This window comes from Chrysemys picta, chromosome 7, assembly GCF_011386835.1.
Source record: "Chrysemys picta bellii isolate R12L10 chromosome 7, ASM1138683v2, whole genome shotgun sequence".
In the NCBI taxonomy this organism is placed as follows: Eukaryota; Metazoa; Chordata; order Testudines; family Emydidae; genus Chrysemys; species Chrysemys picta.
In genome coordinates, this window is record NC_088797.1 from 64,031,306 (window position 1) to 64,057,416 (window position 26,111).

A 26,111-nucleotide genomic window follows, 5' to 3' on the forward strand; every position below is an offset into this window, starting at 1 on the left:
GGTGCAGGGGAAGTTCTGGTTCTGTCCTAGCAGAGCAAAGGGCTGCCAGGGGGAACATAAGCCCCCAGCCATGCTGAACAATTCCTGCCTGGGGATGGAGCCATTCTGTAGTGGGGTGGCCTCCCCTGTGGCCAGGAAGCTCTTCCTTCTCACCATCCTGGCAAGGGGACTCTGCTCCCCCTGCCAACACAGCAGCCTTCCCTGAACCTGCACCTGCAGGGATCAGTTGTCACTGGTTGTGCAGGGAGCCCTCTAACTCTGCTGTCATATCCCCAGTGACAGCAGGACCACAGAGGGCTCCCTGCACTTCCACAGGGCCAGTGACACCCAATCCCTTCAGGTGCAAAGTTGGGGGGAATAGGCTGCACTCTCACCAGCTGTTACTAATGGATATTTTTTTCATCTGTTTCAGTGAGTCAGCTGAAATCTACATTTGCCAGTATCTATCTATTAAAATTTAACCCTGCCAAGCCTACTTATTTTGTATCTCTTGCTTTTTATCTTTAAAAGTCCTCCTAGCCCTCCTAATATTTTACATGTCTAAGTTGTGCTCCTTCCTTTTGGCTTCACTTGGGCTGGATTTTGATTTAGGAAGAACATTTGTTTGGCTCAAATAATCACTAAACACTTAAAACATAATAATGATAGTAAGTTTTTTATAGTCTTAGGCATAATGCTGCTACTCCATCTCTGTGACCTCAGCAGTTCTTGTGTGGTTTATAGTCAAATAATAAAGTATCCCACAAATGTTTTGTTTCTCTAACTCCTTAACCTGAGAATTTTCTTTTTCCTTCTGGAGTGTACCTCTCCCAACTCAATCTGTCCTGTTCTTTACTGGTTACAGTGTTACTTTGGTATTACTGGTATCCCTCAAAGAGATGTCTTTTTTTGCATAAGTGCTCCTCAGTACATATCTTTTCCCCCTAGTTCTAGTTTAAAGAACCACCTTAAAACCTTGTCAGCTCTTCCAAGGCAGAAGTTTGGCTTCTCTTTAGCTAAACCAATGTGCAACTTTATCTTACTGCCATCATGAATACTATTTCCATGAACATATGCAAACATGAACAATGCATATCTTAAAACCTGCAGATTGCATGTTGTGTTTAAGATGCAGGTGAGGAGGAATACAGGGTTTCCTCTATAGTTTCTGGCCAGTTGAAAGTGTGATTATACATGTATATTCCACTATGTTCCTCATGCAAGTCTTGAAAGTGCATTTACTCCTGAAATCCAAAGTAACACGTGCTTTGATTCTTTTACTTTCATCACCGATATAATTTTTTTTAGAGAATTAAGATATTTTTATTTAGTTTTCTAGGACTGTGTAAATTAATACAATCGTGTAATACTTCCAGACAATGAAAGTCTTTGAAGTCAACAAAACTAAACCTGTGTCAGTGATATTTTCCTATTCTTGTCATCCACCCCATTATTTAGGTGAGAACTGATCAAAGCTAAAGGAGGAAAAAGAGCTCTAAACTACCTTGTCATACATTGCTGAACTGACTAATTTCCAAGAAGTAGGCTATTCATTACTTTTGTATTTGTATAGCTCTTTTCTTAAAATTCATGATAAATGAACGCCAACATTATGAGACCTATATTCTATCTTGAATTAACAACTAGAAACCGGGTCTGTGGCTTTCCTTAAACTACTGAAATATGGTTTAATGAAAAGTAGGTGATACAAAACTGTCGTGGCATAACTCATTACATGTTTGTGTTCTTGTTTGGAAAGCTAAACAAATAACTGAGCCTAGACATTCTTTGTAAAATGTTCATAAATCTGGGGAAACACAATATTAACAGTTTTATCACTTGAACTTTATTTTATGACCTAGGAATGACAAAGATGGCCAAAATGATTGATGAAAGACAGCAGGAATTGACTCATCAGGAACACAGAGTGATGTTGGTGAACTCCATGAACACTGTGAAGGAGTTGTTGCCTGTCCTTATTTCAGGTAGTTTCTGCTGTACTATTAGATGCAAATACATGAACTGAATTTGGATGCATGTGTGTTATACCATTAAAAATAGAAGCTTTGACATGCCTCTTGGGCTGACTGCAAATATTTAGATGTTTGGCTGATTTGTGGCAAACTGGGAGGGGTTGGCAAGTTATAATGCCAACTCTCCATGTGCATACCCTGCGTATTTCCTATTTTAAGTTCTGTGCACCTCAGACTTAAAATGAGCTACATAAACTAGTGATACACTATTTATACCAGATGTATTTGTGTCATGCATACTTGTCACAGTGTACAGGGTTTAATGAGTATTTTTAAATCGCAGTATGCATGTGTGCATTCATATGGATAAGCTCTCCCATGGTTGTCCTATTTTTTTCAGTATCTGTTCATAATGTGTCTCACATTAATACAATCTAGTTTCCATCATGGAAGGATTAAGGGGAATGATCTAAAAAAACTTTATGGGGGTGAGAGCCATGGAAAAGTACACCAAAAATGGGGCACACTTCTGCTGTATTTCTCACCCTTTTTGTCTGGCATGATATGGGGTTTTTTATCCTGTGAATGGGCAAGAAGAAAGGCGGGCTTAACAGCTGAAGATTGTTCAGGAGCAGAATTGCCAATCCAACAGCTGAAATAGCTTACTCGTCTAGCAAAATTCATGTGGTTAGTCAGAGGGAATACTGGTCTGATAAACTACAGAGGGATGTGGAATTTCCTCCCCAAGACAAGGGTGAAAGGGGGATTGGGGAAGAGGGAGGTATGTAATAGGACTGAGCACATTTTAGTATGTCAGGGTTTTCACACTTGTGAACATATTCACCCCCTCCCTGGCACTGACCTAGGTTTTACCTAGTGGTATAGGTGGTTTAGAACATTAAAGTGTTGCTTTTATTTTAAGAACTTACCATAAAATGAAAGTAGAAAGTAGAAACTGAAAATGAATTTGACAGTTGCTTCTTTCTGCTAAGTGGGTGTCCTCTTGTACATCATAAAGCACGTTTAACTAAATTACCTACTCGGAGGCCCAAGCTGGAGTAGCCATCAGTGTTACAGATCAGGACAGCGGATGGAAGGTTTTGAGCAAAGCCATGTAGGAAGGCTGCACAGAACTTGCCTGCATATGGTCTATGTGCAATTCCTCTTAAAGCTCTACTTTTGTCCTGCCTTTGATTTTTAGGTGAATTTACTGTCAAAGGGCCACTCAGATTTTGGCCTCTATCTCCAGAAGAATTTACAGCAGTGGTAATGCCCTGCCAACATGCCTCTGTCTTAGTCTGTGGAACTGATTCCAAGAGGTTGGAGGATTAGTTGACTGTTTAAACAGGGTCAAACTAGAGTTAAAGCTTGATTCTAACATGGCTTTGGTTCTGAGTGGCAAGATAAACCAACTTATAATACATATGGCCATGCCTCCATATAAGGCCAGTGCTTAAATACAATGGTGTTTGTAATGCAGATAGGGTTTTTTAATTACTTTTTGTCCTGGGGTGGATTTTAACTGGCAACATGGGGGAGAGGAGGAAGCAAGCTTATGATTGTCTCTGCATTTTTGCTGAATATATGATACATTGATGTAAAAAAAACAAACAAAAAAACACAGTAGGAGAATTTTTCTTTCTCTTTAAATGAGGTGTGTTTTTTTTTTTTTTTTTTTTTTTGTCACCACATGTATCTAGTCTAAGAATGGGACTGTTGTGTAACCATGGCAGAGCCTGACTGCAAGCAAACACTGTTGAATGCATCCACACAGCACCATTTTCCTCAGCAAAAACTCCACTGACTGTAGTGGCTTTTGCATACTGTACTGCACAACCATGTTTTTGCATCTGTGCATTCTGTGAAAACCTGGGCAGCTCTCCTATGTTGCCTCAGCTGCTGCATGCCTGCCACCTCAAGAGCAGAGGATTATGTATGTGTTTTGCAGAGTGGAATGTACTTGGTATCATTCTTCACAGAAATGTGGGAGTAACTGTGACACTTAATTTTGACACTTGGTTAGCTAGTCTAAGAGATGTGTTTCGATTGGTCCTAGCTATAGAGCAGAAAACTTGTCAGGGTCTAACCAAATTCTAAGAAATATGTTCTAGCTCTTCTCATAAATTAACAAACAGCATAGTTAAAGTGGCAAAAAAAACTCTCTAGTGTAGAAACAGTTATACTAGTATAAAAGTGCTTATACTACTATAGCTTATTCTTGTTTGAGCCCTAGTGTAGACATAGTTATAACTATCAGCAAAAAACCCACACTGTTAATCAATATAAATTAACCCGTAAAACTTAAATGTAGACCAGCCTTTAAAGTCATCAGTCTCTATGGTGTTTTCCTGTCCTGTTCAAAACATATAGCTTACTGTTCCTGAGTTTATGCAGGAGGAGGAGATCTTGTATATCAATCATATCTTCTTAGATAGTTTCTCTAATCTAGAGTGCAATGTTCACAGCTATGAAGATTTTTGTAACTACTAAAAGTTCCAAAAGCCAAGGAATAGAAGAGGCTTTGAAAAACCGCAATTTCACAGTAGAGAAGATGAGTGGTGAAATAAACGAGATCATCCGTGTGTTACAGCTCACTTCCTGGGATGAGGATGCCTGGGCTAGCAAGGTATGTTCACTGTTCCTTCTGGAAATAGAAGTCCGATTCTACTTGGCTTCTCACAGCAACAATAAATTGAGGTTTTCAAGAATGTTTGATTAAAGTGTACACAACCTGATCTTGTAACACAATACAGTGTTATATAAATAGGATTGGAAGGATTAGATTTTTCAGTAAATGCTCATTTCACTGTATACACACAAAACATGTTTCCATTGATGTTGATCAAAATTTACAGATAGGCAATGTAAGAAAAATGCTACTTAAGAACTTACCAGAGTTTGACTTAAGGCTATTTACGTTCTATATTTTGACACAGGTTAAAATTTGTGTTTTAACCGTTACAAAGCTTTAACTTTTTTGAATCTGAATGTCTGTCATTAAATTGTCTGCTCCCCATAGTTTCCCACAATTGTGAAAGATTTTAAATCAATAAAAATCAAGTGCTTAAAATAAACCATCGATATTGTCCATCAAAATTATTTAAAAAAAAAATGAATTCTGCCAAGCTAATCACAAGATACCAAAGTAAAATTAATATCTTTGGAGATAATTTGGTCCCCGTTAAAGCTTGTTTTTAAAAGTAACTTGCCTGTCCCGTTGCTTAGTCTTTGCTGATTTCTTTAATAGAAACAAGAAGGGTAAAACATATGGCACGTGACTCAGTGGCTTATTGTAGTGCCATGTAGGAGATCAGGGTTTGTGCTCATTTCTGGTCTCTCTCTTTGGCTTGATAGGGAAGTTCTAGAATGTAGTATGTCTTTTCAAGGAAAGTGTGTGTTTAATCTCAGTCATGTGGTGACCAAATTTTACACTGTGTGGTGTGAGTAAGTTGGGCACACAAGCTGTCCCTTGTGGTCTGTACAAAATGTGTCCAACTCAGTACAGTACTTAAACACCCAATCTAGTATTACCTTAAGGTGCTTCCATATGTGTTAGCAGGCAAGTTAGTTTGCATTCATATTCTCACTAGAAACTCGAATTTGTCGCTTGGTTTAAAGACTAGGTGAAGAACTCCACATCTTAACTGAGCAAGTCTTTTTGTACTAACATGGGTGTGGATGGGATTAGTATCAGTATATGTTCTCCTTACCCCTCACCTCCAAAAAGGCTCTGTGTTCTGAACAGTCTTTCTGGAAGAGAAGAGGTGTGAAATGAGATCTGAGAAGTTGGAACTTTTACAAAAATGACTCCCAGTCAACCCAGTGTATTTGGGTTTGTTTGCAGCTGCTGGCATGCACATGGAGTGTGCAAGGGATGCCATTGCTCTGCTTGACTTGACTGTCTGTTTAGTACAGAAAATGCTGCCTATGTCAATGCCTGCCTGCCTGCTCACATGGATAGAGCACAGGCAGAATGGAGAGCTACTGCTGTGTGCATTCACATCCTGGGTAGCTGCAGTTACCAGCAAACACAGCAGCACAACTAGTGGTTGGGATGCCAACTGTGTTTGGATGGCCTTTAAAGTATGCTGCTAATAGGCTTTTTAGGATCAGTGGCACAGCAGCAAATAACTGAAAAACTATATTTTAAAAAACGTTTAGACATAAAGACCGACTAGTTCCCCCTTAGAAAACCTGTTGTGATATAGACATTAAAAGCACTTTAGCCTATGTATTGGTGCCTTGACCCTTATTTTGCATTTGAAGTATTTTACCACTCTACTACTTCCTTATTATGACTACTTTATGCATCTTTGTTTTTGTTCTCCTGTTTCTTATCTTTTCTCACCTTTAGAAGGTAAGATTTCTTCCACACCCCACACCTGTACTTCTGTACTAAAACAAAAAAGCATGTCTGTGGGATTTTGTGCTGTGTGCAGACTGTGTGCTGTGTATATTTTTTTCTGTGTGCCAGTTGTAACACCATACTTATGTATGTAGGTCTAATAGAGGTTTTAAAATGAGCTTAGCTACCCCGCTGCTCAGCTCTAAGATATCTAAAGTTTGGAGCAGCTTGTTAGGTGAGGGTGATGACAGCCCAGGCTATACAAAGACTGCCTTTCAGAGTTTGATGGGAGTCTTCCCAAGTATTTAGGACAGGTTCCTGTTGTTTAACCTATGTTACTAGCTTCTGGTGCTCATGATCATAGAGTCCAATTATGCAGAAGCAGGCTTTCTGTTGGCTGGAAAGCTTTATACAGTTTATTTCAGTAATTTTGCCCATCCCATAGTTTGTGGGAAGAATCTCTTGCTTTTCATCAGCATGGCCCCTCAATAAATAAGTTTCCTCAGAGAGCTTATGCCTTCTATACAGGGCACGTGGCTTAGGCTCATAACTTGTTTTTTTAAATTAGCTTTTCCTTATGGATTTAAACATTTCCCCACTTTGTTTGAAACACACACAACCGCACTATTCTAGTGCATGGGGAAACCAGGAAGCTTTCAATGTCTCAAGATGAATGCAGTACGAAGTAGATAGTAAGTGAGATTTTCAAAATTCTTAAGATATATAATATGTGAAAAATTTCTATTAGTAAAACAAGTCAAGGAGCTTTTGTAAAAATGCTTATATTGACAGTAAGTGGAAAATTTTGGCCAGGTTGCATAATACATAAGTATGCTTTGTGGTCAGTATTCCAAGTACATCATTGTGCACTCTAGGTAAATTTAGAGTAATATTTTAATTATAAATTATATTTCAACATGCAGGATTATGATAGTCTGCCTGCATTTTAGACATGTAGCATTGGGCATTGCTTGTGTGTTGAACTGTTCATGGTACAAAGGATATTAAATGTTACAACTGAACACTTGTGAGAAGAAATAAATCCTGGCATTGGTTTTGCTAGTGGTCCCACACAGCAGACATTCCTCTGTTGATACACATGGCAAATGCTTGATTTGGGGAGAGAGGAACTATTAATTTACTTATATTTGCTGTACTTGTTGCATGCTTCTCCTTACTGATGGAGACTTCCAATGGAAGGAGATGATTCCTACAGAAAGGAGAGGGAATAAAGTAAGTGGAGGAAAAAATTTGGAGCAGAACTGCTTTTCCTATCCAGTGCACACCATTATTAATGTCATTAAGATAATTCCAACACTGTTTCTTAGACTGGGTGTTAATTTCAAATTTAGACTATTTATAGTTCTGGCAAACCAAAAATTTGCTTAAATATAGTTGTTGTTGTTTTTTTGTTTTTTTGTTTTTGGTTAAACATAATTTGAGTGTTGGTTTAGAATTTAAATGCTGAATGAATGTTGACGTTTTTCTGATGCAATTAATTGTTGAATTGTCTGGTTGCAACAAGTTTTTCATGTGCATGCTTTTTTTAATGAACAGTTAAATGAAAAATCCCAGTAGATGAGTGGGGATGAAACTACAAATGGAATACATTTGAGTATATAAATGTTTAGTTTCTCCTTTAATTCAAATGTCTACAGGCTGTAACAAAACTAGGAAAAGAGAATCTGCTGCTGCAGTGCTCAATTCATCTAATTCCCATTGATGCTGAAGACGAGCAAGCCTGTAGTGAATAAGGAATGGATGCTGCAAGAAGCTGAGCACTTCTTGAGAGTTGAGGGCTCTTGGGAAGCATCCAGCAGTCTTGTTGGATGTTTCCCAGGATTGAACCCTGTTTGACTAAGCTAGTTGATGTGCCAAAAAACAGGACTTGCTGTACTGTACTTTACCCAACATTACCTTCTTTGGTAAAGAAATGCAGATATTGCACAACTTCTCTAGACTTAGAGTACTTAATAATTCAGAGATTATAGTTAATATTTAGCAACAAGGGATAGTGTCAGATTTCGGAGATTCCCTCTCAGCCAGGAGAATTGCCAATATCATTTTTCCAATCTGGACTAGCTCTATGGCTCTTCAAAAATTACTAGTGACGGCAGAAGCCGCAAAAAGAGGAAAGTAGATCTAGGAGGTATCCTTGCTGGAGGATTGGCTTGTAAAATGCCCATTGCCTCTTCCCCACTCAGGCAGTGGTAACCCTGATTGTTTTGCCTGTTTTATCTAAGCTCTGTGAAAAACCAGTTTTGTTTCTGTCGCTCCACCTTCTTTATCTGAGGAAAATTTAGACACCATAATTTAGCTGAGTCACAAGGGAGACAAATCAGTGGAACAGTTTCAGAACTCCAAGAAGATCAAAGTCCAGAAACTGAAACATCTTGCTTAATATTTTTGTATTGAAACTGGTTTCCCTGGATACGTTTTTAGTTCCAGGTCCCTGCTTGCCAACCTTTATCAATCAACAGGACTGTAGGTTTCAATGATTTCTGCGCTCCAACTCTCCAAAAGTCTGACAGTGGAGAAGGCTCTGTCAGTGCTTAAGGGATGAAGCATACAACAAGTACAGTATCAGTATGTCCAGTTAAGGGGCCTGTTCTGATGGAGTGTGTCCACTAGAAACGAATCCTTCCTGGATAGAATGAAAATGTTAAAACAGCCTAAAAGCTGAGCGCAATCTTCTGCATTGCTGTTCAAAAGCAGATACTCTAGTACCATACGACCGTGATTTTGATAGGCTACAACTGTGGAGCTATCTGGACATACCAGGGGTTGATGTGAAGCTTGGTAACTATGCTTTTAAAGAAGAGATGCTCTTGAATTTGTTGGAACAATTTATTGGCTACGTGAATGAGTTTCCTAGCAGAAATCTGAAATATCCAAGCAGAACAGACCTTGACTTACCACTAAAAGGGGGGGGGGGGAGGAAGGGAAAAAAAGGTGGGGGAAGGGTGCTATTCCAATCTGTGCATTATGTCTGTAGCTTTTGGGGAGCCCCAGGAATTGATATATTGATACACAGGATGGCAAGACTTAGACAACAGAATGATCAGGAATGGAGCGCTGGTGCTGATGGGAAAGATGACAGAAGACAACTTGGCTCTTTTAGATCCCAGGTTGAGTATGTAGTGCTGGGAGTTTTCAAAATGAAAAGTGTAAAAGCTAAAAAAAATAAAATAAAAAAAAATAAAGTAAAATCATGTTGCCTTGCGTTGACTAAACAAGAGACTCAGTAAAATACAGAAAACCTTCAGTGTCACTTTACTGATTATGAATACACAAATCAATGAAGAGGACTGCAGTTAGTATGATTAAATATAATTCTTGGGCGTCATCAGCGCACATTACCAAGGAGGAAGATATTGGTTTCTAAAAATTTTAAGTAGACTTAAAGTGGAAAAAAATCAATGAGGTTTTTTTTTCAGTTTGTCCTCTTGAAACCTCTTTAATACACAGTATAAATCCAAAGCTTGAAAGTACAGTGTTCTACTGAATGCCTCAGAGATATGGATGTGGTGGACAAACACAACTTTAAAAATCCTTTAATTTATAAACCCCTTTCTCCATGGTAAAGCCCTGATTCTGCAAAGATTTATGCACAAGCTTTACTTTAAGCACTGAGTGATCCCATCAAGTCTCTACAGGGTCAAAGCATTAATATAGAGACTAGTGACTAATATGTATACCTTTTTAAAGCTTCAGTTAATGCTTTTGTTTTTGGATTATTTATGGAGTGGCTGGCTTGCTGTCCACTATCCATACAGAGCAAAAACTCCTTTAATCTGCATATGCAATAACTGAAAGCTGCAACCATCATCACAAGTGATAAGTTTATCAGCTTAGTTAAATGTTTAATAGCTTTATGCATGGTGCTTATTTTCTTAACACTTGCCTTACATTAAATACAGAATTCACAAATTATAGAGCTCTAAAGTTAATAAAAAACAGTATATCCTGCCCTATAATGGTTTGAAGTAATTTAAAAGCCACTCCAAGTACAGATCTTTCACTTAGCCCTGAAGCTCATCAATCTCTAGTTCTGACAGACTGTAGAGGAAGCAGGTTCTGAGATCTAGGCCTTCTAATGAGCATGTTCTGACACTGGACCTGGAGAGCTCAAACTTAGCCCCTGATTCCAAGAGCCACCTAGAAGTTGCAATATGGCATGAGGTGACCTTTAAGGAGCTGGGTCCCACACAATATAGGACAGCATAGATTGAAACCAGTCCTTTTGAACTATGCTCAGAGGTGAATAGGTAGTGGGTGCAGGTCATGGAGTAGGGTATAGTCTGTTGAAAACAGCTCACCCTAAGAAAAGAGTAGCTGTGTACTGCACCAAGCGAAGTTCCTGTGTTTAGCCCTAAACACAACATACTGTAGCAATCTAGTTTTGGGATTACAAAGGCATGGATACAGCAGGGGTGAAAGTAACTTAAAGGACTTACTGGTACGCCGGAGTCCTGAGCAGGGGGCGGGACCTCAACTGGTAGAGGCATAGCTTCAACTGGAAGAGGTGGGGCCTTTAGGGCCTGGGGCCCTTTAAATCAAGATTTAAAGGGCCCCAGGCTCCGGCTGTAGTGGCAGCTGGGAGCCCGGGGCCCTTTAAATCACTGCCAGAGCTACCAGCTGCAGAGGCGACTGAGAGCCCCGGAGCTCAGGGGCTACCGCAGCGGAACCCTGGGCCCTTTAAATTGCCGATGGAGGCGCAGGGGTCCCGGCTGCTGCCGCTGCAGCTGGGCTCAGGCAACGATTTAAAGGGCCCGGGGCTCCGGCTGCCACTACTGCCCCAGGCCCTTTAAATCTCCGTCAGCTCTGGCAGCTGCGCTCTGGCGGCAATTTAAAGGGCCTGGGGTGGTAGCAATGGCCGGAGCCCTGGTCCCTTTAAATCACTGCCTGAGCCCTGCTGCCAGAGCCCTGGGGTAAGGCGGTGGGGCTCTGGTGGTGATTTAAAGGGCTTGGGGCACCGCTACCACAGCAGCGCCCCGGGCTCTTTAAATCACCACCGGAGCTGTGAGGGTCCCAGCCACCTCCGCTACCTAGGGGCTCTGGCAGCAGGGCTCAGGTGGTGATTTAAAGGGCCTGGGGCTCCAGCTGCTGCTGGGAGCCCCAGGCCCTTTAAATTGCCGCCTGGGGAAGCCGGTCCAGTATGGCCTACTGGTGCGTACTGGCTTACTTTCACCTCTGGGATACACTGATCCACTTCAAAGAAGGGTTTCAACCTCTTTAGTGCTGCCAGTGTACTCCCTCATTGTACAAGACACAGACAAGTGTACAAGACACTGAATCCTGTCCCAAGTATCTTACAGTCTAAATAAGAGATCTGACATGGGTGCTTTGGGGTTGTGTAATGGTGGGGGTAGGGGAGGGAGAAGGAGGGCTGGGTTCTGCTGACTTACTGTGTTAAGTACCAGAACTCTGCATAAAGATACTGTCATAAAGACATGACTCTGTGGCAGGGGCAGCTCATTAACACCATTTAGAATAAACAAATGTAAGTTACTTTTATCACATGCTTTTTGAAGAGCTGTTATTCTAGCCCTGCCCAGACTTCTTGCATTTGATGTTCTTGTTCTCTCCTACTGTGTTGGATAGAAAACTCACAGTGCCTTCTAGTGGAGCGTTAACAGATCAACACTGGCAAATACACACAGAGAAAGGACTCCATGTTTTCAGCTTTTCTAGGTGAAGGAGTGTAGTATCAAGTCATTTCTGAAAATACCTGTAAACCATAAACTTGTTGCTAAATTTACTGTAGTTGCTACAGAGTCTTGGTATACTCTTACAAATCCTGATTTCCAAGATACTATGTCTGAAAATTGTTGCAGCTTTTTTTCCTGCAGGAATTGTAGCACTGGTAAAATAACTGAACAGAAAAAGTAACTAAAAACTTGCATGTAAGAGTTCTTTGCATTTTGTGTGAAATGAAAACATATCTTGTTGGTTTTAATTCTCAAGAAAAGACTGATCTGCTTCTGTCCAATACTTTTTTGAGCTGTTTTAATGGGAGAATCGACTTGTGTTAACTATCTGTGCTTTGGCAAAGAGAATGATTGTGAAGGTTTCTCTTTTGTAAAGGACACTGAAGCTATGAAGAGAGCTTTGGCCTTAATAGATTCCAAGATGAACCAGGCAAAGGGCTGGCTAAGGGATCCCAATGCATCACCAGGTAATAATCATACTCCACCCATGCAGTGTTCAGAGCCTTACTGTCTAAATGATTGTGTTTCTTTTAGAGAAAATTCTGGTATTACTAAATTACAGGTGAAGTATTCTCAAAAGAAATGCTTAGATGTTCCTTCCTTCAAATATTAATGTTAAGAAAATAATTTATATGCAAAGTGCTTTGGAAAGGTTCCCCCCCCATGTTGTTCAAATAATATAGTTCAAACCGTGTGTAAACTAATTTTCTCTTTTTCATCGTTAGAAAATGTGTTCAATATTTAGTACTGTATTTATCTTCCTTTGCTAGAAAGAGTGTAATACGCTATAATTGATATGGGAAAATGTGGCTCAGCAGCCCAGAGAATAAAAAAATCCCTTCTGCACTTCCATGCTTGATGCCTTTAGTTCTATATAGTATTGATCAGGCTATATTTCATCTATCTCCCCTCCCCCCCCACACACACACCCTCCCCCTGTGGTCTTTTCAGAAATATCTTTTTAACATATAAAACTGCTATTTGATACCGTATCATTTTTATTTATTTATTTATTTATTTATTTATAATTCCTTTAAGACTTTCCTATGGCTAAACATAACCAATTGTCATTTTGTTTGTTTTTCATTTGTGCATCAAAGATCTAAACAATATATATTTGTTTTAAGGTGAAGGTCAATGCACACCTGAGCAGCAATACTGGAAGTGTTTATTTTTGCTGTGTATGGTGTCACTGTTTTAAACGTCCCTCTCTCTCTCCCTCCCTCCCTCTACATAGTCAACCGTGGCAACTTCAGTTTCCTGTGGCTAAGTCATTGAAATGCATCCTACAAAATAACATTTTAATGAATGTGTTACTAATACAATCCAGTGTTAACTGGTTGGTAACTTTCCTTTTAAAAGAATTTTTGTATCTTACACTTGGATTTTAATTATTGTATTAACTAGGTATGTATAGCATTATAGAAAAGCCATAATCCAATTTTAAGAAGCGAGACAATTAGATTAAAAAATAAATAAATGAAGTAACCTCATTAATCCCAAATCTGCTGTCCCTACTGTTTTGTTGCCATTTTCATTGAGTCATTCCTAAATTGTAAGCGCTTTGGCACATGGACGTTGTTCTGTGAGTGCTGGAGGTGCCTACAACACCTGGGTGATTTTTTTTAAAAAAGAAAAATAGAATTGAGCACTACCATGCTCTTTGCTGAACACCAAGAAAGCTTTGCTGTAGGCTACAGCTAATACTTTGAAAGTTAGTCCCTCTTTCCCTTGCCTCCCACCCCTCAATCCAAAATCATGTTCTTTTAAAATTCCTAAATTTTATATTCCTAAACTTTTATATAGAAGCTTCATCAGTAGAAATGAAACCATCTTTAGGGATTCATTTCATGCCTAATTCATGGGACAGGATATGCTATTAAAACACTATACTGTTGCAGGAACATTGTCTTAGTACAAGGTATTGGATTTCTTGCACTCTGGGTGCCTTTCCAATCATTTCAATTAATGTACTTTACCCAGTGAATGAAGTATGATTAGTGGAGCAGGTCTTGGTGGAATTAGCAGTTTCCTCTTAATAAGTAATGAGTGTCTTTCAGTGTACTTATTGACTGTCTCCTGCATATTAGGGGATGCTGGTGAGCAAGCTATAAGGCAGATCCTTGATGAAGCCGGAAAAGTGGGAGAACTGTGTGCAGGCAAAGAACGCAGAGAGATTCTGGGAACCTGTAAAATGCTAGGCCAGATGACTGATCAAGTGGCTGATCTCCGAGCTAGGTAAACCTTCTATTATTAATAAAAGAGTGTCTCTGAAGTATATAGCTGTTTAGGCTGTGATGTTCATCACTGTGGTACAACAGGTTACATTTGTAGGAGAGTACACACTATCTTATTTGTTTTGTCTTGCCGTCTCTTCCAGAAGGATGAAACATATGGTGATGTGAATTCATATTTACAAGTGTTCTTGGGACAAAGCAAACAAAATAGTGAATTAGATCATTCAGACTTCACTCAATTGCAAACATGTAGCGATCTGATTTGCCTTGAAAAATCAACAAGCAGAAATGAGGTCTTCAGCTCAGTATAAATCATTCCACAAACTCAGGTGCCTTGTATAAATCAACACATTTCATATGATTCAGAGTACCCTAGTCCTTTGGGTTGCCAGAGGTGATGTACCAGAAGATAGCAGTTGCTCATCACCCTGATAAATAATGTAGAAATTTGTCTTCACCTACAGTTTTTTGTTTCTATTTTGCATTTGACCTTGATGAGCCTGATTCTTTTGCTTACACCAGTCTTCCATCTGTGTAACTTCATTGACTGCAAGAGTTACTCCAGACTTATACGTGTTTTGAGAGGAGAATCATGCCCAGTGTCCCATGATGAAATTCTGGTTCTGGGCTGGAAGAACAATTTTGTAGCAGACACAGTTCAATATATGGTAGCCTAATTGGATCAATTAGATCATGTTTTGTAGAGCACATTGAACAGGAAAGGCACTGCCAAAGCACTAAGAACTTTTTATTATACTCTCAAATGCTCAGGGGGTCTTGTGTTCCTTTGTGACAGTGGAAAGGCAGGAGGGTTCCAAAATACCTTGTAATATGAATTTTATAATTGAATTTTGGTGGCTGAGAACACAAAATTGATGTGCAGTTGAAAACTGTCAGTCAGTTTCCTAACACTGATCTTACCTCAACAAAATAAACGGTTCCAGTGATCCATTAGGTAGTTATGCAGTAGCTTCCTGGCACAATTATTTTCTTTTGAAATATTAATGAATCTTGCATATTGCCAGGAGTGGCAACAGAAATTGGTAAGAGGAGGGCATGTAAAACAAAACTTCATAAATACCATGTTTTTCAAACTTGCGTAAACCAAATGGCCTCTTCTGGCATAATCCTCCTAGTGAAATATGGGTGAGAAGCGAACAAAGCCAGAAATTACTTACAAGTTACTTATTTTGAGCTCTCAGCTTTTTAAAAAAAAAAAAAGAAATTAAATCCACTGTATGCTAAACCATAAAATATTTTAATGGTATACTCTCATGCTTGGAATACTACTTTTGTATTTAGCTAAATAAGCACTCGTATACATTAATAGTTGTTATCAGTTCACAGTCCTTGTACATCAAAAGGCACAAATCTGTTCCAACTTTCAGAATATTAACTTAGTTGCTTAATGATTCCATTTGTGCAATTCTTAAACCTGAAGCAGTCTCTAAATTATTAGTTGCATTGTCCTCAAAACCAGTTTCAAGGTATCGATCCATTTTGGCCTTCATGGGAGCCGTGGAAGAAAAAAGTTAAAACTTGAATCTAAAAGCTTCTAGCAGATTCATAAAGAAATAATACACGATTTGCCTTGAAATTTTACCTGTTTTTTTTTTTGCCAAGCATCAAGGACAAATTCAGTCTCAAGGTTGAGTTTTCTTTCACAAAGCAACAGTTGATGCCAGTCTTGTATTGGCTTGAGACGTCCATGATAATGATGAACCTCTTCCCTCCCCTCCCCCCCCCATCCTCCAAACAGCTAATTTCTGTGCGGGCTAAATAGTTAAAAGTCCTTATACCTAATTTCTCAGAGGTTAGGGTAGAAGAAGCATATCTAGAGATCTGGCCTGACTCAGGAGAGAGGACCTTTAGACTTCCTATTACATGATTAGCCACAACCTCCTCATTTGGTGTTTTTGTCGTCCTGTTGTCTCTTCCCTCCCCCCCCCCCCCCCAACCGGTCATCCATGTCTGCTCTCTTAAACTCACAAAGTATTCTTTTATAAGAAGAGGAAAAACCTCTTTATTAACCCTAGTACTTCAGACACTTAAAACCTGAGATTCCTACAACCACATCTAAAAACCTATAAGATTTACTTTAAAGAATGTTCCTCTTCAGTTGTACTTTATTTCTAAATGTTTGAACAGCCACCTGTGGTGGTTTCAATTCTTCTCCTGCAGAGCCTGGCTGATCTCCTACATGTATTTCAATAACCTTCCCTCGGGTTCCAATTGAGTAAGATGTCCTACCAAGAGCCGGTGTGTTTTTCAGTATTCTATCTTTTGAACTGGTGTAAATATGGGAACCAAAGAAGAGCGTACCTTTGAATTGCAGTACATAACTCATTTAATCCAGTCCTCCTTGCTTTATGCAGCATAAGATGTGGCAAAGGATTATTCCCACTAAGTGCCATTGTTTAAACTGTCCTAGGAGTGTTGGGAAGCCTCTGAGGAATGAACAGAGGAAGTAGACACAGGGCTCTGCCATGGGTAATTCAGTTGCACTCTGCCCCCATAATGCCCTTTCCTCTTCTCGTCGTCATACTAGGGAACCTTCAAAAAATTCAGTTCTTGTGCTGATGCTGCATGTAAAACTCTAGTAAGAGACAGGCGCCATTTGTGTTCACTTTTCAAGTGGCACCTGTCCTAGCCAGTGTTCAGATGAGCTGTTGCCTTCTTGTTCCCGCTCCCCAGCGTACTTTTTAAACATGTCTCCTGAACACCTTTGCAATATCATGGTTGTGGTAAGAATTGATGAAAAGTTCGAAAACAACAGTTAGTGTCTTTTGTAATTTAAAAAAAATACTTTTTGTATTATATTCCTATGATGATCTTTGTGTTTTTTGAGTAGAGGACAAGGTGCTACACCAATGGCCATGCAGAAAGCACAGCAGGTGTCTCAAGGTCTGGATTTGCTTACAGCGAAAGTGGAAAATGCAGCCCGCAAACTGGAGGCCATGACCAACTCCAAGCAGGCAATTGCTAAAAAAATTGATGCTGCTCAGGTACCTAGTAATTTTATGAATTCCCAAAATCTCTCAAACTGTGCCTTCAGGTTACTGTGCTGAACTATTGCAGGCATCCCCAAACACAGTGATTACTTTATATGAGGTATATATTGGGGACACTTTCTTGAACGTACGTAAGTCTCTTCTTTCTGATTTGACTATCTAGTGGGAGCTCACAGGAGTTCTGTTAGTTTCTCACAATCAATCTCTCTCTCTCTCTCTCTCTCTCTCAAGATGGAAATTCTTTTAACACAGATGTAAACTGATACATTTCTGAAAATAGACGGGGAGGTACAGTCTAATTTTGGCCATAACATTTTTGTTAAAGAATTATGGAGCCAATGCTATGAAAGTTTCGCAATTTTGAACTCCTTTGGGCTCTCTGTGGGAAGTACAAATGCAGTTTGAGAGCTGCTGTGTTTTTATGCAAATGGTAAAACAGTACATTGTTGACCAAGAGGGTAGTTTATTCAGCTTTATAATGGAGGAAGAATATGTAGTACAGTATCTTTTAGATACTTTTTAGAATCTTTTTAGAAGATTAAGCAAAACTTAATCTTCAGTTGTTAGGTCATGCACTCCATTAATTCAGTGGTAAAAAAAGAACTACTATCCAACGTTCTATTGTACAACATTTTTAGAAAGATTCCTAAAAAGAACTGTACATTGTCAAAATAAAAAAACAATTCTTAACTTGAGAAACATAGGTATAAAACAGTTGTGAATACTTAAACCGAATCTAGTTAAAGTGCACTTGTGAAAACTGTATATGTGAGTGGGACTTGACAATGGTAGCTAAGATGTACATAACTTTGTATGCTTGCCTCATATAACAAAACATCTGGTTGCCATTAGAATATCAGGGTATGTTATCAACATAAGAACCTTTTGTGAAATGCCCTTGTTCAAAAGATTTTATATAAGTAGATGACTTAATCTTTATTTGTACCTATTTCTTTATATGAAGAACTGGCTCGCAGACCCTAATGGGGGAAGTGAAGGGGAAGAACAAATTCGGGGGCTTATGGCCGAAGCCAGGAAAATTGCAGAACTGTGTGAGGACCCCAAAGACAGAGATGACATTCTGCGTTCCCTGGGAGAAATCTCTGCTCTGACAGCTAAACTGTCAGATCTACGAAGACAGTATGTATCTGTACTGCGCACATTGTGGTATTTGAGCATCTTGCAGTTGTAGTTTAAGTGCATGAATTTGATGGATCAGAAAATTCAAAATAGTTGCACAGAGAAATTTGCATCCTGAAAGTATGATTAGCTGTTCTGTTGAGAATGTATGTCTCGTACTGTGGGTTTTCTTTCTGCATGGAGCAAAACATTTTCATGGGACAGAGAATATCATAGTCTTGCACTTCAGATTGACTAGTAGCTTGTAGCAAAGGACTCCTTCCTGTACCATATCTCTACTGCAGAAGATTAGATGGCTTGAGGTCCTCCTATAAGAAGATCTTTATCGCCTCTGCCATAAAAATTCTCCCCTGGCAAGGTGAAGTCGAAACTCTCCTCTTTGCACCACCGGAGCAGTAGAAAGGAGCTGCAGAATAACACAGAATTTCGTCACAGTCTGTAATACTAACTAAGGTGCACTTATGCATTTACTTATACAATTGCCATCCCAAATGATAACTCTGGTCCTTTAAGAAAGTTACTAAACTGTCAGATGATCTTTCAAGCACTTGGATCACTAATCATTATACCTATGTTCTAATACAGATAAATCTTAGAAAAGCATAGCATTAAAATGGTCCCACAAGGGTCTGTCTGCTTTAGTTCAATGCTTAGCTAAAGGAAGTGTTTCAGTATCCGATCTGAAAAGAAAGTGCATGGTGGAAGAGGAAGGTTACGTTTATGTGGTGTCAACAGTGGTCTTTAATATTAAATCTGTCACTTTTCCCATTTGTAGTTAGTGCTTTTAACATAAGGTTTTCTTCAGATTTTGCTACCCTAGTCCGTACATTGTCTTTCTAACACCATAAATAAAGTGTTGTCGGACATTATTCTTAATTTCTGTTTTTGTACATAATGAACGTAGTTATAGTGAATTGAGTCACGAGAGTATCACAGTTAAATCTACAAAAACAACGAGGAATCTGGTAGCACCTTAAAGACTAACATGTTTATTTGGGCATAAGCTTTTGTGGGTAAAAAACCAGTTCTTCAGATGCATGGAGTGAAAATTACAGATACAAGCATAAATATACTGGCACATGAAGAGAAGGGAATCATAGAATCATAGAATATCAGGGTTGGAAGGGACCTCAGGAGGTCATCTAGTCCAACCCCCTGTTCAAAGCAGGACCAATCCCCAACTAAATCATCCCAGCCAGGGCTTTGTCAAGCCTGACCTTGAAAACCTCTAAGGAAGGAGTTACCTTACAAGTGGAGAACCAGTGATGACCAGGCCAATTCAATCAGGGTGGATGTGGTCCACTCCCAATAATTGATGAGGACGTATCAATACTAAGAGAAGGAAAATTGCTTTTGTAGTGAGCTAGCCACTCTCAGTCCAAGCTCAAATTAATGGTGTTAAGTTTGCAAATGAATTGTAGCTCTGCCATTTTTTTGAAGCCCCTTCAATTATAATGTCAGAGTTGTTTCTGAGGCTGTGGATGGCGTTGCGTTCTGTATGGCTGCTCATTGTTTTTGTGGTTACAGACTAATACAGCTACCCCTCTCTGATACTTGCTGGTTAAATCTGTTTTCAAAAATATATAATGTCTTGTATTGATTTCAGTTGAGTGAGTGACTGCAACTATCTTTTCTGGATTTTCAGTGGGAAAGGAGACTCTCCAGAGGCCCGGGTACTGGCTAAGCAAGTAGCTACATCACTGCAGAATTTACAGTCTAAAACAAACAGGGCGGTAGCAAACACCAGGCCAGTTAAGGCAGCTGTTCATTTGGAAGGCAAGATTGAGCAAGCTCAAAGATGGATTGACAATCCGACAGTTGATGACCGTGGAGTAGGTGAGCTGTTTGCTGAATCACTGTTTGGCGTCATAATAAATCGGAACAATAAAACTGCATCTCCTGAGATTTTTGTTTAGCACATTTGAGACGTTTGGTTTATGTAGAGGTGTGTAGTTTGTAGCATGTGGCTCATAGCAGCATTCTGTGCTGCTTCTGCTGGTGAATGGTGAAGTGTGGTGATGGATCCTCCACTGGAACTTAAGCAGAGGAAAATGAGCATCATATCAAAGATGGGAGAGCTTGCAATGTAGATAGGACCTTACTAAGGTGATGGTCAGATCAATTGGATTTGTGAATTTAACATGCATTCACTATTCTAACTAAAAATTGGTGTAAAATCACTGTGTTCACAAAAAACTTGATGGGTCAACAAGTGGTACCATACATGCCTTTGAAGTTACTTTCTAATATCCATACATGTAAGTAGGAACAAAACATAATGCAATATTTTTACACTGCTTTGTATTGTGTGTAATTCAAGTACAATGCCTAAAATACACATTTGTATCGGCTGCAAATTAGGAAATTAACTCCCATGTAAATAGAAAGTAGATGTTTCATTCTGTAAGGTTTTTCTTAAAGATATGGCTTCACCTCATACAGTTTCTACACAATCTTATGGAACAGCAATATTATTTTGTTACCAGCAATCAGTGGAAAAAGTGATCAAATAGTCATGGTATGTCACTTGCAGGCATATAGTAATGATTCAGGAGTTGCTTTTTTGTTAATAATTGGAAGTGGTGGGAAAATTAATGAAACCTTTTTACGAAGACAAATGATTCAGCCCTGACCACCACATTTGTGGTGTTTTTCTTGTTTTCTGACCAGCTTTCTAGCTGGCAGGATGGCTTTTATCCAAAAAATAGTTTCAATAAAGGTTTCTTTGCAATCTTTGTTTTATGAGCTCATTCATCATAGTAGTGAGGTGCAGGCAGCAGAGCTGTGAAGACCACCAGGAATCCCAACCTGGCCCAGGTGTAGTGCAGCTGTAGACCTTCAGTGCCTGCCCCATCTTTCAGTGCAGTCAGGATTACTTCTGTTGATGCGTGAACAACCTGATTTTTAGATCACAGGTAGGGATTGCAAGGCTGGCAGTTAGAGACCTTTTTATTTTCGAACTTTGCAAATTTTCTCTAGAAGTCAACAACATGGAATTATACCATGCAATTTTAGCCATTTCCTGATGCAGGAACAGCACAACAAAGTGTGATGAGACTCCCCGGGCCTTCTGGAAGCTGTGAAAGAGTTGTCCCAGAAGGTCTGGTTGGTGGGAGCTTCTCCAATTGCAAACTGCCCCAGAATCCACTGCATCTTACATGAGCATTCAGCTCCTGGAGGCATGAAACGTAATCAGATATGATAGTTCACTCTTTCCCCTTTAAAACAAACAAACAAAAGTTTAGGTGCAAAAAAAATATATAATTGCATAGTTATGTTTTGAGATTTTATATGCAAATTATGTAATTTCCATAGGAATTGGAACTCTCCTGCACTGGAAATAAGTTAAGGCTTTAGTCAATAGGTACAATAATATATAATGCCAAAAATGTGTGAAGGGCCAGAATAAGTAGTTGTGGAGCCTTAACTTCTGAATTTGTTAAGCGTTTAAAAATTTGTCGTAATGTTGCATTAATGTGTGTTGGTTTTGACTTTTATTTTAAATCTATTGCATTTGTTATGGCCGTTGGTAAGATTCCTCTATGAAGGATTCATTGAGAACCCAGTGCTCGGTTAGATCTCTACAGTACTATTCAAAGAATTTGGCCTGGTAAATTTAGTCTTATGAAAATATTTCTGTGCTGTTCTCTGAACATGGAGTTGACAGTGTCTCAAATAATTTTGCATGTTTACACTTCTCCCAGCGTAAAACTTGGCACTATAGTATGGATTGATTTAAGTTCTGAACCATAAAACATATGTTCTATAATGGTGTGGGTCATTTTGCTGGCATCTCGTCTGTTTGCTTTGTAAATAACTTTATTATAATCTGCTTCTACTGAGCAATAAATGGATTGAAATCTTTAATTCTCACTGCCAGATTAAAAATTGGGCAGGATATGGTGAAATATCAAATGAATGTCTTCATCACCTGCTCTTTGCTTACTCCAAAACAACAACTTGAATAGATATTACTGGATTCTAACAAGACTCTATTTGGCTAAACTAAGAGATGTCACAAAATGTTGCTGTCAGTACTCTGCGTTGCATCTCGTATATTCTGGGGCTGTGACAAAATTATTCTCAGCTCTCCGTAACCAAATCTGTAAACTTATCTCTTGAGCTGTAAACTTCTCTGTTGCACAGTCAGCCAAATTTCTGTCTGTTAGACTTAAGTGAAGACAGCCATACTCCATGTATCTTTAAGACTTAAATGTAATAACTCCTATTTAAAAGAACTCTGCTGTGGTATTAGAAAAACAATCTCTAAATAAATGAACACAAAAGATTGTCAAGACTAAATATGGAGATGATTTGCAAGAAAAAAATGGTTGTCATCCCTCTCACCCTGCCTCTGCCCCAACCCATGGAAACTTAAGTCTCACATCACAGCTGATAAATCTCTCCTATCTATGATATCTGAAGAAAAGAGGATATGATGTACATCACTGCTCTGTTTTCTACTCCTTTGTCTCTTCCTCCTTGTTGCCTTTGCTTGATTTAGTTACTGCACCTAAACTTTTTTTCCCTAAAATAATTTGAGGGATGGAGGCCAATTTACAGTAATCGGAATTGTGAGTATTGTTAAGGTGGTATCAAGTTCATGGTGATTAGGTCAGTGGGAATATAATTAACTAATATTCTGTTCTTGCCAGCCCACCCTAGCTAAGGATGGTGAGGCTTGGGCCAACCATCAGCATATTGCACAAAAGGAGAGTTTGAAGAAACTTTAACTTTCCATTGGGTTTGAAATGCTGTTGAATGCAAATCTCCTTCTTCAAATACAGCTGAATAACCAGAAGGTTAATTGTTGAACCAAAAAATAAATTAGTCCTTAATTGCTACTCACTTGACAGTATAACTGAGTTACTCCCTCTACCTCTGGGGTCTGTGAATTATTGAAGTTCTTCATTTTCTTGTAGGCCAAGCTGCAATCCGGGGACTGGTGGCTGAAGGTCGTCGTTTAGCCAATGTCATGATAGGACCTTATCGTCAAGACCTCCTTGCCAAATGTGATCGTGTAGAACAGCTGGCCTGCCCAGCTAGCTGATCTGGCAGCAAGAGGAGAAGGAGAGTCTCCTCAGGCTAGGGTGATTGCCACTCAGCTCCAGGATTCTTTGAAGGTAAAACTTCACTATAGGTGGACCAGTCACCATTTTATAGCAGTTTAAGTGCTGAGGAAGCCTCTGCTCATGCTGGTGGGGTGGGTACATAAATACTAAATTCAGTATTAAGTAGCATAGGAAAACTTACACTGAATACTTGACTGTGGAAGCAGCTTTCACTGGAAGTACAGAGAACCCCATGCTTCAAGTGAGACTTTAAGCACTTGATTTCATACTTTAGGGACCAAATCTTGGTGTGCTGTGGGATAGACAGACTAATTTAAAGAGTCTATTCTATCTGTGATTCCTGGTGAGTAGCAGGATGTGTTCTGTACATGGAAGGGGTTGCTTAGAAAACTGGCCAAGTATTTAAAGTTTTTCTTTTTCACTTACCAAAGATACCACATCAGCAGCTACTTATCTGAGGACTATCTAGGGTCTCATACTATACTATTCATTCCCTCAATGGTAATTTGGTCTATAATCGCTGGTAGCCAAAGGGTTAACATTACAGATGGCTTTAAGAAGCGGTATTTAAAAATACTTGGTAGAGGATATTTCTGTTTGTTGCCATTTGTGTGGTCCCATGAACTTTTGTTTTTGCAAGAATGCTGTTTCTGGGATTTGACGGTTCTACAAAATCTTAAAATTTTCATGCCATGTTTTTCAGGATCTGAAAACAAGGATGCAAGAAGCTATGACCCAGGAGGTTTCTGATATTTTTAGTGACACTACAACCCCAATTAAACTATTGGCAGTAGCAGCCACTGCACCTCCTGATGCTCCCAATAGGGATGAGGTAAGTGTAGTAGGAGCAACCAATATTTTTCTTATATTCAGCTTCTTACACTTAACTACACAGTTTTTTACAAGACAAGATTTTGCCCTTATTCCTCTGATCCATAATTGCTAATAAAGAATGGATGAGCAGTAGTCTGAACTACTGGGAGTTGAAGGTTGTCATAATTCACTGGAAAATTAGTCCCTAAACATTCAGTTAATCCTAGGATCTTACCAAGGATCTTCCTGTCCTGATGTTGTTGACATTCTTAAGCTACTTGTATGACAGATGGGTACTTAAACTAGTTAATCATTTTTATATCTTTATATGTAATAGATGCTGATCATGTTCATGCAAGGACGCAACAATCAATGTGTTAGACCTAATTCCACCCCCCCCATGACTAGAGCATATATTCAGAAAATAAGTGTATAAAACAAAGTGTGTGTGTGGAGAGAGACATTTTTCTATTTAGAACGTTTTAGTTTCTAGAATAAATATCCACTTTATTATAACCTTCCATGGAAAATTCTTTTCTGTTTTATTTCTCTTACTTTTTAAATTAAACATATTAAAGCCTTTTAGGAAAAATCTGTGTCACTTCTAATGAATTAGAAATAATTGTATCAAGAATGACAGTCATAACCTTTGGCATGTGCTGCATTCTTCCCATCAACGAAACCTAGTTTTTGGTAGGCAAATTAATTCCTAGGGAGCTATGGGTTCAAAGCTGCTGTGACAAAATGCCTTTTATGCAGTGTGAGGAATTCCTGACTAGTTCTACTACAGAATAATGTAAGAAATACCATGCATCAGTGGAAGTGTGATAACACCCCTTGCCAACAAGCTGTACAGGATGGATTAGCAGTTTAAAATGTCTGTTAATTTGATTAGAAAAACTTGGCAATAACATAAGAATTACAAAGTAAAACATTGTTGTCCGAAGATACTACTTGGTAAAAGCACCTGACTAGCAAATAGGAAATCTTGGGTTCAAATCCCCCCAGTGTCTGAAGTAAATCTATTAGTTGGTCAGACATCATGGTGCATAGTATGGTATTACGCTCTGAATAGAAAAGAAAGCATCTCTTTGAGAAGGTAAACTGCTATTAATGCACTTTCTCTCACAGGTGTTTGATGAAAGGGCAGCAAACTTTGAAAACCATGCTGCTAGACTTGGAGCAACAGCAGAAAAAGCAGCTGCTGTTGGAACTGCTAATAAAACGACTGTGGAAGGCATTCAAGCAGCTGTGAAATCAGCAAGAGAACTCACGCCGCAGGTCTCTTTACTCATCTCAGAAATATAATAAATTAGTTGGCATTGTTAATCTCCAAAGGAATTTTCTGTATGATCCCATTCACCAAAACAAGTTGTTGGTGATATTACCGTTTACATTTGTGTTAAGATGTAACTAACGTGAAGAACTCTGTGCGTATTTGTGTTGTGACATCCACTTTAAAGTGGAACTATAAAAATGAGGATATTGTGTTTAGCCATTGCATACAACAAGGCTGAATAGATGATGGAGACAGTCTCATGCTCTCCAGCTTTTGGGCAGTAATTTCGATGAATTTTCCTGCTAACTAAAATGATTTTTAACAAAACATATGAGTAGAAAATGTATTTTTCTTTTAAAATGATTTTCTAACTTTATGTAAAAGCATAATTTTGTACAGTCCTATAGATCTACGTTTTGATATATACTGCTCATTTGCTTTAGCTTCTTTGAGCAAAATGTTATCATGAAAGTGGACCTTTTTGTGTGACACGTGAGTTGCAATTCGAGATACCTGTGTCTAAGGGCAATTTTAAAACCTTTTCACACAGT

The 26,111-nt window shown here is 39.0% G+C and overlaps 1 protein-coding gene across 1 annotated transcript in view; it reads left to right on the forward strand.

The window, feature by feature from the left end:
• Positions 1–26,111, forward strand: part of VCL (vinculin) — a 105,957-nt gene that overhangs the window by 60,529 nt on the left and 19,317 nt on the right. The window contains 11 exon segments of the mRNA XM_065551650.1: positions 1,842–1,964; positions 4,418–4,578; positions 12,385–12,475; positions 14,099–14,246; positions 17,097–17,250; positions 18,221–18,396; positions 20,042–20,232; positions 23,319–23,431; positions 23,433–23,519; positions 24,172–24,300; positions 25,413–25,562. Coding sequence (XP_065407722.1) covers positions 1,842–1,964; positions 4,418–4,578; positions 12,385–12,475; positions 14,099–14,246; positions 17,097–17,250; positions 18,221–18,396; positions 20,042–20,232; positions 23,319–23,431; positions 23,433–23,519; positions 24,172–24,300; positions 25,413–25,562 — 1,523 coding nt within the window.